The 14,395-nt window shown below is 42.7% G+C and overlaps 1 protein-coding gene across 1 annotated transcript in view; it reads left to right on the top strand.

The window, feature by feature from the left end:
• LOC103769813 (transmembrane protease serine 11E-like) overlaps positions 1-14,395 on the top strand; it is a 47,799-nt gene that overhangs the window by 10,283 nt on the left and 23,121 nt on the right. The window contains exons 2-3 of the mRNA XM_008937047.1: positions 4,948-5,069; positions 5,809-5,927. Of these exons, the coding sequence (XP_008935295.1) occupies positions 4,948-5,069; positions 5,809-5,927 (241 nt within the window). The remainder of the gene's footprint in view (positions 1-4,947; positions 5,070-5,808; positions 5,928-14,395) is intronic.

Here is a 14,395-nt window from a genome sequence, read left to right as displayed (position 1 = left end):
TACTACAGGAAACGCTAGATAATTTGGGTCAGATTCTCCATGGATATAAGCTGTCACAGATGCACATAAACTATCAGGAAGGCAGAAGGGCTGGTCTGTTGTATCAGACTTACAGAACTCTCAAGGAGTGATCTAAATATAGTTGTTCTGTGGTGACATTTCATAGATCAATAAACAGATTAAAACACCATCACTGTCCTGTGAGGTGTGTATTTATATATTACACTTATTGCTAAGGCTGACACTTCTTAATCCATTTTTTTTTTCTCACAGCACCTTAATGAGAGAGAAGTACCACACATTCTAAAATTGTGGAGAATATTTGTCTGTCTAAGCATGCCTCCCTTACAGGACTAAAAACAAAGGGCATTTAATAGCCCACAAGAGATCATCTCTAGGTGACTGGTTTGGGCTTGGCTGCTGGGCTGTCCTGTCAGCACCTTTCTCCAGCAGACACCGTGCGTGCGTGCGTGCCAAAGCAGAGCCTGCGCTCTCTCTCACGGCGTGGTGCATGCTGACTTGGCTGGGCACTGTCTGATATGAAACTCACTGCAGGTAATGGAGGGGTTCCCACAGCTGTCAGAACATGCATTCCGCCCCACTGAGGAAGACCTGTGAGGCTTTTCCTCTGAAGCAGGCCGTTTGACTTAGAGACCATGGTTTTAATTCTGCTTCTTTGCAAGTGAATCTAAATTCCAAGACATAAAAGACACTCTCATTTCTTTTGTGAACTAACAGTTTTAGGCTGCAGTGAGGCAAATCCATGCATGGTTTATTTAATGTGATATTTATGATACATTTACTGAAAAAAAAAAAAGTAGAGATTTTAGATTTTTCATTTTTCTTTGAGGCTGATTTTTTTGTTTTTCCCCCAATACTCCTATGTTACTTAGAGTCAACAGACATAATTAGCTGTGTCCTTCTTATGTCTGCCACGTAAAATGCGTAAGAGGGATCCCTCTGGTTTGGTGTGAGCTCCTTGAGGAAAGGGTTCCTGGGGGGCTTCTTTGTGCTCATGATGGGTGTGAACTGAAGTACAGAATGCTGGGCTCCAAATCGCCTACTACATAATCACCTATTTGGGAAAGGTCTCCATGGGTATTTCTAGGAAAATGCCAGCTGAATGGCAGTTGAAAAAGCCAAGACAGTGCTAGGAATTATTAGGCAACAGAGAGGACAACTAAGTAAAACTGTTATGTCAGCGTGGGCAGGTTTATATCAGTTTTTTGTTGTTCCTCTTTGTCAGCAAATATTTCACCTCTTTTCTTAATCAGGCAAATCTTATATCTGGGATTTGTCAGTCTCCTGCCGAGAGGTGAAATCCAATCCCTGATTGCAGTGTATTTAAGATTTCTGCACTGGCATGGTTGCCTGGGAGAGGGCAGAGTATCTAGGGTAGAGGGGACAACCATGTAGGCTACAGGCAGAAGGGACCCTGACAGAAAGCCCATTGAGTTCAGTAGGAGGCCATCAGCTGGTATTTGGTTCAGGCTTAAAATCTCCATTTCTACTTTGGAGGACTTCATTTACCTTCTCAGCTGGAGTGTTTTTTAATCCTGCTGTGCATTTTTAGGTTACGCTCCCTGTTCCCCTTCTCATGATCAGGTAACACCCAAGAAAAGCACTGGTGGATCATCATGTCGATCAAAACTGTTTCAGTTCTGGGATAGTGAGTTCTCTAGTGTGTATTGAATCCCTCTAAGCATTGTCCAGCTTTTCACAATAGAGCATGTAGTCAGATGAAATAATTGATCTTTGAGGAATGAACATCAGGAGACAGCAATAGACCTCAAAGTAATTTGGAATGGGAAAGTATCAGCCTAGAAATCTTTGTTGTTTTGTCTCACAGATATCTTTAAAAATCTGGATTTGAAATCCTCCTGGTGTTCTCAGTCTGCACATCTATTCAAATGGGGAAGTATTCAGATAGTACAGCCTAACCAAGGACATTGTGTTCAAGAAAAGCCTTTTGTTTTGAACACCAATTTTTATTTTCAAAACCAATTAGGAGTGGAGAGTAAAGCTTCACAGTCATTTCATGTTGTAATTTAAAAGGAAGGGGGAAAGTTTATTCAGAAAAAAAGGGGAAAAAAAAGACATCCCAAGTCCCAAAAGAGCCCACATCCCTTCTATTAAGTTACTTTCTAAGATGTATTTATCTTGTCTGAGGAAATTAAGCTTAGAAGCTGATGCTGAGTCCCCTCTACACCTCTTTAAAATGATGCTCTCAAACAGGTTTCATGAATTAAGTGAAAGTCACGTGTGTGAGTAAACTTACAAGTGTGAGTAAATGTTGTGGACTGGGGTTTCTATTTGCTAAACGATAACATGGAACTTGGAAAGGAAGAAATAAAGAATAAGAGTTATAAAAATTGTTATACTATGTATAAAAGAATACTAAAAAGGTTTCCAAGATCTAGTACTCAATATTTAACTGTGTGCCAGCCCTGTTACTTCTGGTCTGAAACCGCTTGTTCACTGATGTGATAGGCAGTAATTTCTTCAGGCTCAACCACTGCGGTGTGGCGGTGGCATCCAGCCTTTCAAATGGGCTTCTCAAACCCAGCATTTTGGTTTGGGGCTTTGCCAGGATCATTGCAGCTGAAAGACCTTCTGAGCGTTTTTCCTTCAGTGCAGCCTAACCAAGACTTTTTAATCTTAATCAAGCTTTTAAAAATGAGAGTATTGTCAAGGATGACTGTGAGTAGGTTGTGTCAAGTTAAATGTGGACTTTTGGTTGTTTTGTTGGCTTTTCTTGTGACTTAGTCTCACTGTAGTAGAAACATTTGTGAAGCACATAAGCCATGCAAAACACTGCTAGCTGGAGTGGGGGAAAAAAAACAACCAACAAACTCACATGACAAATTAAAGATGAACTCGCTGCTGACTTAATGGTTTCACCTCAGAGCTACTATTTAGAGATATTCTTCTTAATGAGGTAGAGTCCTGAGTATTTATACCTGTGTATTTTTAATTTCTCCAGTTAAAGTCTGAAGGCAACTTCCATACAGTAATCTCAGAAATAACTTTGGAGCTACTCATCTCTAAACACTTAACAGGATTGTTTAATTTCCATCCTTTTTTTTTTTTTCTTTATGCTATGGATTCACAAATGAATTTTTAAGCAAACCAGATGAGATGACAAGTTAATTAATAGCTGTTTTAGAGGATAGCAGGATTGAAAGAAACAAGAGGTCAGAGATCCACAACAAATCAGAACAGATATGAGTGACAAATGAGTATTCCTATTTTCATTCAATCAAAGGTCACAATATTTAGCCTGAATCAGCTGTTTTCCAAGCTGAAGTAATATGGGTGTAATTGTAAGGCTTTACAATGAAATTAGAACGATATATCAAACCTGCTTTCATATTTGTATACAGTACACAGTGTGCTTGCTGTTGGTCGCTTGCAAGTATTTTCAACTTATTTTAATATATTTAAACTTATGGCTCATGAGATATGAGTCCTGGGGTTGCGCTACATGTACTTTTTTATGAGCCCAGGAATGCACTGGAGATCCCAGGAGAGGAACCCTGCAGCCTGCTTTCCTGGGGGAGGCTGTACCTTAACCTGAAGGGGAGTGTGTCTTGCATGACTGCAGTGGCTGCCTCTAGAATAAAGAGCTCTTCGCCAAAATTTGTGGCTTCCTGATCTGTATTTTGTAATGGCTGATAACATAACAGAAAAATAGCTTTAATGGTCTTCAGATGGTCTTCTTTAATGGTCTTTAAGTTTACAGCCAAAAGCAGAATCTGCTGTAAGTAACCTTTTTCAGGCAGTTTTTGTCCAGCTGTTCTGACCTACTGACTGTTGACTTCCCTGGAGTTAATTTGGATTAGCACCTGTGTAATTAAGAGCATGGCAGAGAGAAGGATCTGGTGAGGCTTTCTACTGATGTTCTTTGGTCCACCCACATGTCCCTTGCCCTTCCATGTCATCCCATCTCTTCAGCAAATACTGCTTAAAGCACTGATTGCCATTTGCTTTTATATTTACAGCAAGAAGTGTCCGCTGAAATCTCTTTCCCTTTTTTGTCTAACCCTGCTTTGCAGGCTCAAATGGATTAGGCAGCCTGCATAATGTATAGATATGTACTATAAAAAGCATGAGATAGGCTGAGGGCACTGGGATTGTTCAACCCTGAGAAGAGAAGACTCTGGGGGCCCTTATAACTGCCTTCCAGTACCTGAAGGGGACCTGCAGGAAGGCTGGAGAGGGGCTTTTCACTAGAGTGTGCAGCGACAGGACGAGGGGAAATGGTTTTAAACTGAAGGAGAGTAGGTTTAGACTGGGTCTTAGGAAGAAGTTCCTCAGTACAAGGGTGGCAAGGCTCTGGAATAGATTGCTCAGAGAGGCTGTGAATACCCTCTCCCTGAAGGTGTTCAAGGCCAGGTTGGATGAGGCCTTGAGCAAACTAGTTTAGTTGCCCATGTCAGGGAGGTTGGATTTGATGATACCTAGGGAGGGTCCCTTACAACCTAATCCATTCTATAATTTTATGAGATGCTTTTTTACCAATTTTATTGCACAAAGCAGTTTTGGGAGGAAGATGCCACTGTGTCAGTGATAACTGATTCATTTAACCGATTGAAAGCTGCCTACAGTGTTGTATGACAGTTCACCTAGATTAGGAAAAGTTTTATTTTTGAAAATTTCCATAAGTATTCAGTGGGACTCATATATAATTTAGACCTAATAAATAAAAAAGAAATAAATAACCAAAACCCCCCAAACCTTTCTGTGTTTTGTGACTTCTAGCATATCCCACCATCTATTTCAAAGTAGTCTTGAGTCATGGTTTCATTTTTAAGGGTGTTGGGTGAATTAATACTGCTGGAAGAATCAGCAGGTATTGGGAAGAAAACTTTAGCTTCATGTTTGGGAGCTGTTAAACAGAAAAGGATCTCTTATTAATCTTCTCCCTTTCTTCTTATTTTCCCCCAGAATTCATGAACCAGTGATCAAAATAAGACATCTTGAGCCCTGGAAAATTGCTCTAATTGTTATTGGAACAGCAGTGGCAGCAGCTATCACCGTTGGTCTTCTAGTTTATTTTCTGGCATATGGTGAGTTTTGTGTAGTGTAGCACGGTTCCTATGTTTAGTGCATTTCCTTTGTGCTTGTTGTGCCTCACACTGCTGAGAGTTTGCTTTTCATCAGTCTGTCTAAAGCTCATTTGGGGAAAGTCCACCCGTTTCTCTAGAGCTCTCTTTTCTTTCTCATTTAGCATCTTTGCAGATCTCTTAGGAAGATTTCCTGCTGTACAGGGTGGTTTAGGGCTACAGTTTCTGTTGGCTTTCACCTGCTTTCACTCCTTGCAGATCTTCGTCATGATCTACTTCTGTGATGAGGTCAACACACAAGTCTTCTGGTCTCCCTTGCGCGAGTAACAAGCAGAGCCTTCCACTTGTCTCTACCTGTGCTGTTTCTCTCTTCCCCTGCCCTGATCACCAGCAACTGCCTGCTAGAGCTTGGCATTGAGAGGGCAGTCAGGCCAGGAATGAAAGTAGCAATCAAGTTGCAACTTGTGATCCTGTGTGAGCCCAAGGATCCTGTGTGTTGGTTGGCCACAAACCTAACAGGGAAACTGGGCTTTTTGTCACTATTTGGCTCAGATCACCTAACAACTGAGTTCTCGTTCCTAGGCTCCTAGTCCTTTTGGAGGCTGTATTTGAATGGTTTGGATACAGGTGAAGGCTCATCCACTCCCTAGGTGTCTGGTTATCAGTCAGCCCCAGGTTTTTCTCTCAAGTTCATTCACCTTGGTGCTTTGAGTATTGCCTGTTCCTCTTCTTTCCCTTACAGATCAGAAGCTGTTCTATTACAGCAGCAACGTGAAAATCACCAACATCCGGTACAATGACGAGTTGTCCAGACAGGCCTCAGGAAGGTTTAGAGACTTGAGCGAGAGGGTTGAGAGACTGGTAAGTTTGGACCATTGTGCCTTTCTGCTATTAAGGACTCTGTGATAATACAAAAGTCATTAATGTGAACAGCACACTCTTAGATCCTGGGTGTCTGGTGTACTCTGAGCCCCTACGACTGGCAGGCTTGAAAAATGGGCATCACGAGAGTCATGATGATTCCTGGCAGACCAGGCACTTGCCAGCCTGCTTGTTCTAGCATGTCACCTCTCTTCGTCCCAGCGAGGTATTGCCAATAATCCCAGCTTCCTCCTATATCATTAATGATTTGTGTGTGTCTTCTTTTTCCCTGCCCTGAGCCTGGCTTTGTGATTTATGCCCCACTGTCTCTAAGGAAATCATGCTCTTACATCCTGTCCCTTATGGGGTGGGGAACTCTGCCTGTCAGGCTGTTCCTCGGTGTTGAGAAAACGATACACAAGCCCTTTTCGTGTGCCTTTGGTATGTTTTATTGGGAAACCCTCCTACAAATAGCAGAGGCTGCTGACTGGTTCTCAGTCATACTGTAGCTATGGAAATAAATAGATACACTGCAATTTCCTTTCTTGTTTTCTCTTTGAGATACTTCTTCTTAGATGATAATTACAGAGTTCATCTCTTTACAGCAATAAGGATGTGATTGTGCTTGTATCTTTTTGTGTTTCATTCATCAGGGTCCGATGCATATCTCCTACCTCCTGTTTAGCAACCTTGAACAGATACTCAGTTAATAGGACAATCAATGCTTTGGTCCCCACTGTCATTTAGCTTAAGGTCATGCCACTCATCCACAACGAAATGTGAACTGTGGTTGACATTGTTCTGGAGAAGCAAGGTGTTATACAGAGATTTGGCTGTGCCTAGCATCTCTTCCCAGCTCTGCTGCTGAGGACCTCGGAGATCTTAGTCAAGTTGTCCTCTCTTACATCCTTTTTTCCGTTCTGACCTCTTTGCCTACCAGGGACCATACCCCATTTCCCAAGATCTGCTCCTGGTGCATATCTGTATGTATAAAGTCTTACATAAGCTGCATTTATTTAGGTGCTTCCACTTTACAACCATTACCTAATAATTGCAGGCTTTTGACCTTGTGATATAGGACCTTGGAGAGGGAATGTTCTCCCTGACCAAGAAGACATTGTGTATTGCTGAGGCAGGAGGAAGGCAAGGGCTGAAGGAGAAGTCTGAGGAGCAATGCTTCGTTGAGTAAAGTTGTACCCCTTCCTCCCACTCCATTCCCTCCTCATTTTTTAAACATGTGGCTATTTTGGCAATGAAACACTTCTTTTAGCTGGGAAGTTCTTTCAGTCAGTGTCCGATGCAGTCAGATCTCCTCTGAACATGGCTATTAATTTGGATGCTTGAATGGAAGCCAATGCTTTAGAAACCCTGTCTCCTCTATGGGTGTTGAGCTCTTCTGACAGTAGTGACAGTAAATACCAGTGCTGGTTGAGCAGTGAGAACCATTATTTTTAATTGTGCCTCATAAGTAACACCATAACAAACATGCAGAGAACTGTGCTGCCTTTCCTTCATTGCTGTGACTTTTCTTAAGAGCTGCTTTTAATTCAGCCATTAACTTCTATGTATCCCTCTCAAATTTTGCATGTTCTTTGCTGTAATTTTAGGTCAGCTGGTATAAATGGTCCCTGCCATAAACTTTGACCTTTTTGTTTTGTTTTCTTTTTATCTCCATGTGTTCCATCTAACAAGGATGTATGAGATTGATAATTGTCCATAAGCTTATTTAAAGTGACTCCATACACTAATGAATAACAGTATGTTCCTTTTAAGTCTGATTATCTACAAACAAAACTCAGCTTGTGGTGATAAAAGTCAAAGTAAACTTTCCAGAGACAGAAATATCCTCTTGATTTCTTGACAGACAGCTGTCTCAGAATATCTGAATTTTTATTTTCAAGGTTTTCACACCATCTCTTTAATAGAGGAGAAGAGTTCTTTATCACGTTTCCTGATTTTTATGGTTTTACCAAAATCCTTTGCAGTCTTTCCCCAACTGGTGTGAGGATTTTGGATGTCCAAGCCTTCTCTTCATCATAGTAGTAACAATACCTTAAGCTCATGTTGTGAAACAGTGAGTCAATGCAGATAAATGCAATGTCTTTCACAATACTTGGTGCAAAGTGAACAGAAGTGAATCATCTCTGATAATCAGAAGCATACAAATTACCTCAGTTAATGCAATACCCTGCCAAGTGCTCCCTTCTCTGATCCCTCCCTGATGAAGCCTCCTTCATTTGTCCCCAGAACAACCCTGAAAGGAGCATCTTTTTGGAGCCAATGTTTCACCAGGAAACATGGTTTTGGTCCCATAGAGAAGCCATCCCATGTCTTCCTTGGGACTGGCGGCAAACATCCTGATGTTTGCTTTAGTTTCCAGAGTTGAGTAGTAACACCCATTGTGTGACATTCCCGACTCTCTTATCTCATTGAAGGTGGGAGGGAATGCAACTAGATCATGCCAGAGAGCTGATGAAGCTGGTGCACCAGTCAACATCTCAGGGCTGACTGGAAAGTCTGGAAAATGTCTTGTGGGGTGGAGCTGGGAGGACTGGGGAACACATGATGAAAGGCCTTTGCTCCTTGCCTGGCTTCCTGCAAGTGACTGTGAGGGTTCCCTTTGTGCTCTCTTGAAAAGGCAGACCTGACTGAACACCACCGTGGAAAGAGGTGTTCCAGCTCACCAGAGCCTCTTTGTTTTACCAGCTGGACCAGATGTTCTTCCCTTGCCAAGCTAAAATGCACTGTGCCAGGCTGTCCCCTCTTGCGTTGGATAAAAAGGGCACAGTCACAGCCTTAATGGCTCTTTCTCCAAGGAGCCTCTATGTTATAGTGGGTTTGCCTAATGCTTGGCTGATCTGCAAAACTTTTCCCAATGGTTTTCTCCAACTCCTGCATCAGACTTGGATTTTTTTTAATTCTTCTCCCACAAAGTGTATTAATTCTTCTGGATTTCCTAAGAACGCCTCAGAGGCCCTGATTACTCTGCTACTAACAGCATCTCAGGCCAGATTTTCTAGACCCTGTTCTAAGTTTTTTTTCTTTACCCCCTCTGCCACGCCAAGGAGTGGAGGGAGCTGAGACAGCCAGCTCTACATAAACCTGGGATGATCCCAGTTGCCTAATCTGGGCAGCAGCACTAACTGCCCTGTGTGCAGGGAGGAGCATGGAGGGGCCTTATGTCCAGTGTGGAAAGTTGTCTTTGACCCCAAGGGAAGGTGGTGTGCACTCAGGAGATCTTGAAATGGGTACTTCATCAAGCCCATTTTAATTAGAATTGTTTCAGCTGAAGGCTGGCAAGCATCTAGCTTTGAGAGAGGAGTGACCACCAAGCTCCACCGCATGCAACGCCTTTAGCACACGGCTGGTTGAGCAATAGAAATGGTCACTAGCCTCTACCTTGCCCACCGCTGACTTGCAAAAGTCTGCCCTTTTTACCACTACAATAACTTCGTGATACTTTCTCCTAGATGTTGTGGGCTCTTCCCTCTTTGAGGACCAGCCTATGCCACCCTCCTCCATTCCCAGGCGCCTACTATCTCCCTGTCTCCTCTTCCTCTGGCCAGAGCTGTTCCCAGCCCTGCTGTTGGACTGCTTCTCCATGTCCTAGTCCATATGTCTTTGAACTCTTGCGTTAGACACTGTACCCTCCCCTGCTTCTAGGGCTGTGCCCTGTCCATTATCCCCTACTCTCTCCTGTTCCCGTGTGATGGTTAGCCAGGCTGTGGGTTGGGTGACTGGATGCTCCTCAGGTATGAATGTAGCATGGCTCCCTCCTTGGCTAATTGGGTGGTTGGGGGTGAAGTGTTGTGTTTGTTTTCTCTCTGTGAGTGCCTCAAGCCAGGGAATGGACTGGCATGGATTTCCCCAGTAGCCTCATCATCTGCAAGGCATCTGGGCTCTCCCCCGTCGTTCCACCGTCTGAAACCAACGCAGAACTAACTGGCTGGGTCTGGGCAGAGTGCTTGGAGACTCTGGGAAACTACTGCCTATCCCAATATTTCTATTGAAGTCATGGCATTTCATCACATAATTCTTGCCTCAGGGCTCAGTATCGCATGTCAGGACATCTCTTTTAGAAAGAGACATCTTGCTCCAGTGACTTCACTTCAAGTGATAAGCGAATCTTCTGTGTCCTCAAATACAGATGTTGGGGGAAGTTTTTAATGAACACAGCTCCTGAAGTTCATCCTTCTGATAGAACTGTTGTGGGTTTAATTTAGAAATAGTGTCCACTGGGTATTGCAGGGGCACTTGCAATACCACAGGAAAAGGCTGCAGAATAGTTCTAATGACTGTGCCTGTTCTTGGTCAGTTTAAGGACTCACTGATGAGTCCCTGTACTGGAGCTGGTAGGGAAGGATGCAGTTTTCTCCCTTGAGAGATGATGACTTCAGATGTTGTTGACACATTTCTCTCACTATGAGGGAGAAGAAGCAGAGGGGCAGGCAGCTGCCGTGCACCTTCCTCTCCACCTCCACGTTCTTTGTGCTACTAATGTGAGTGAGGATCCCAAGAACTGCCAAGTGCATCGTTTAGTACTCAGTAGTTCTCTGCAGCTCTGCACTGTCCCTGCTGCTTTGTGGCTCACAAAGGGCTTGCTAGCTGAATCCAGTGACTGTGCTTAGCAGCCCTCAGGGCTACTACCAGGAGGACACCAGTGGGGTGCAATGGAAGCTCACTTTGTCCTCTGCATCCTCAGTGGTGCAGAGTATCAGCTGCATCAGCACAATTCAGTTATGACCAAAGCACCCAGCAGTTTCCCAGCCCCTGAAACACCTATGTCCTCTGTGGAGACAGGGAACTGAGCTAAAGGGAGTTGAAAAGCCAAATCCATAAAGCTACTTCAGCACCTGAGAAGAGATCCTCAGAGACTGGCAAGAATTTTTCGAGGGCCTATGAGTAATCAGGAAAGGACCTGCTTAATTTCTTTGGCACACTTAGGTTTTATACACCCTTATCACAGTACTTGAACTGTTTTGTGTTTCTTCTCTGTTAATCCCATGTAGACACTTACACTACCATGGAAGGCAGAGCGTTAACACCTGATAACCTTGCTTGTTTGATGGGTTAGCTTTCAACAGGTTGCTTCTGACTGAAAAGACTCCCTGCTTTACACCCAGTGGCAAGCTTGTAGTCATCCCAATACCAGGAAGCAGCTTGTATCATTTCAGTTGTCACATCTGCAGGGCCAAAAGGTTTCCTTCCGAGCTGAACTCAAAGGCAGCCTGGCTGAAAAGACCAGCAGCAGTGAGTGAGCAGATGAGACCACTTCAGGAAAGCCAAGAGCTTGCTGCAGAGCTGGCTGAAATTGCAGAGTGTGCTTGTCACACCTTCCCTGTGGGCGTTAAGGTAAAGCTCAGAAGCACGTGTCTTGCTCGGTCACTGCCTTGCGGTCCTTGGGTTGGGAGGTTAATGCAGTACAAGCAGATCCCCAAGGCAGCAGGTTTTTGAAACACTTCTAAAGACTGTTTCCTCTTGGAGACCAGACTGTGAGGACTAATTCAGAGGAGATAACTGAATGTGCCTCAAGAAAAGGGAGCGTGCTGAAGTTCAGAGGAGTCTAACCTGAATTTCTATTTTTACGGCAAGTTGAAAAGTCCAAGTGGCTACATTATCATGTGGCTTCATTTGCTGTATGTGTGCTGTTTCCCCTCAGCCCCCATAAAACCCTTCTTTTCCCTTCCCACCCTCTGAAACAAAAGAAAAGAGATGATAAACTGGACAGATCACAGAAAGATAAGTTATGGTAGCTGCAGCTACCGTCTTTCCAAGGACATTTCCAAGTCTTGCAGCACCCAGACTAAACAAAGAATGTTCCTGGTTATAAGTTTCAAAAGGGATTTGGTAGTGTTTTCAGATGCAGATCCTAAAATTTAAACCCTAAGTCCTTATTTAAATCCAAACATTTCTAGGCTCTGTATGTGCTCCCTCCAGTACATGCATAGTTACTCATATGAGGTGAAAAGAACGGAAGTTTTATTGAAAGTTTTTCTTGTTCTTCACTAAAGGCAATTTTATTTAGAAGTACATCTGTAGTACAACAGCCAGAAAAAGGAAGCTTTTACATGAAGCTTTTTAGAGACTTTTTAATAGTTTCCTGTTTTTTTCTTGTTCTGCAAAATAATGTTGTAAAATGAAAAAAAAAAAAGCCCAAACAACCAAACAAAAAATCAAACCAAACAAGATCCCCACCCTTTTATTTATGTTAAAAAAGACCTTTAATATTAAGGAGCATTTTGAAAAAAAAAAAATCCTAAAATAAATTTAGGGCACTTGACAACTTCTGCTTTAAAAGCTTTATTTTAAGGGAATGGTTCTCCCAAATATGACGCACTGTCCTTGGCCTAGCGTGGTACAATAAGGGTGCCCTCTATGGGTGACTGAGGCCAGAAACGCAGCAGAAAGCACGTTTCCACGGTAATTCAGCTAGCAGGGAAACATGGAAATGTAACAGTGGCCAAGACGACAGTGTGGCGACTTGTTTATTTGAGCCTGGAATGTGAGGTTGCCAGCACACTCGAATATCAGTATGCATATATACGGGTGTGCCCTGAAAGATGTAGGTGAAATGCTGCACACCGAGAGAGGAAGTAGCTCACAGGAAGCACTTCTATCTCAGTTGTGATGCTTTTTTCCCCAGAATTTCCTGTTGAAATCAAACAAAGAAAACGACCACTGGCATAGCCATATACTGCATTGCTTTAAAAGCTGCAATGCTTTCTTACTTTAACCTTTGTTTCCAGTTTTTCCTGTTTCCACAGGTCAGAGTAGCACAGGGAATTAAAAAAATATGAAGGAAAATACAAAGTACTTTCAGATGCTAGAAAGTGTGAATGCAGCGTAGTGCAAGAAGCTGAAGCTTAGTGTTTTTCTTTACTTGGAAGGTCTCAAACCATCAGTGAGCTCTACTTAAATAGCATGAGCCTCCAGGATCGAATGGTTAGTTATCAACGATGTGCCTGATATCCAGCCTTAACTTAAATGCAACAATCCTTCAACTTCACTGATTTTTTGACTTATTAATACAACATAATTTTCTCAAGTAATAGGCATACAAACTTTTTTTTTCCATATTTTTTTCTTGGTTCATGAAGGCAGAAGGTCTAATAAGCATGTACAAAGCCAGAAAAATCTTAAGATGACACCCACACCTCCAAAAATAAGTAACTCTAATTCAAATTCAGTGTGTGGCAAGAAAAGCTATAAAGTGTGCACAAGGAAAATGGATGTGAATCTGAGCTGGAAAAAGGAATTATAAATTAAATAAAGGACAGTTGTCTATAGTGTGTGTGATTAATGGTAGAATTTTATCTTAATTATAAACCTGCAATCCAGAATTACTGCATTGTTTACAGATAATTAAATCAATGAAGTGATTCAAGATGTGAACTGGTGTCACCGAGATCAAAATCTGGCCAGTCAAGAGAGGGGTTGTTTAGAACACGGTGTTGTCAAAAGAGAATCCAAATTCAGTACTGAACTTACATGGCTAATGGTATTTGGGCCCGTGTAACCTTAATATATAACCATTGATCTTCCTTAGATTTCTTAAAACTATTTTTCCTAAGAACTATTCAGTCCTGTATTTCAGCTCCTTACCTCTAAGTATTGCTTAAAAAGCAGAGAGTGCAGAGTCATTTTCCTTGGAAAAGAATATTTTCTTTAGAAAAAAAACAAACAAACCAACCAACCAACCAACACACAGAAGCTCTCTCTGGATATTCACCCTTACAGTTTTCCCTCCAAGCTTTGGAAAATCTCCTCCCTAAGCGAACAAAATTTCAGTGGCAGCATGAAAGTTTAGGAAGCTCATTATAGACAATTGAAAGCAGGGAGTAGGAATGGGAATACTAGGGTGACCTTAATTCCAGCTGTCACTATTACATGGCTATAATGAAACTCGTGCCATTACATGCCTTTGAAATTGGTTGCACTAAGCATAAGCACAGTACTTTAAATCCTGACGTTATCCCATGTATTAGCCCTCTTAATTTCTTTTATTCGAAAGACCAGTCTTTTTAGGAACTACTGCACAAGGTCAGTTATTTCTCTTTTCCGGCCGATGCCTCCAAGAATCATCCAGCTGAGCTCCTCATTCTAGTGCAAAGTCAGATAGTGCCTACTCACCTCCCAGCTTTAGCAGTCCAGTTAGTTTAAGCTCCGAGCAGAGTCTGTGACACCATGTGCAGATGTATGGGATCCCACTGCTCTGGCCTCCCCTGACAGATGCTGTCTTTGTGTATGTGTGGTTTCTGGTGGGAAAGTTTCTGCTCTTCTGGTTTGCAGGAGGCCTGTGGATCATTACACTTGCTCTCCTTCAGGTTCATTTTCTTCACCCCAGGCAAGCACTGTGGCTGTAGAGTTGTCACTGCTGCAGGTAATTGGTATTTCTGTTTCTAAGGGGAGTGTGATGTCCACGTCCTGGTTTGGGAAAGTGCCAGGTTCAGTTTCTCCTGTCTCTGTCT

Source organism: Merops nubicus, unplaced genomic scaffold (genome assembly GCF_000691845.1).
Source record: "Merops nubicus isolate BGI_N331 unplaced genomic scaffold, ASM69184v1 scaffold18373, whole genome shotgun sequence".
In the NCBI taxonomy this organism is placed as follows: Eukaryota; Metazoa; Chordata; class Aves; order Coraciiformes; family Meropidae; genus Merops; species Merops nubicus.
Note: the sequence above shows the minus strand (reverse complement) of the source record. Positions and strands in the feature narration are given on the sequence as shown.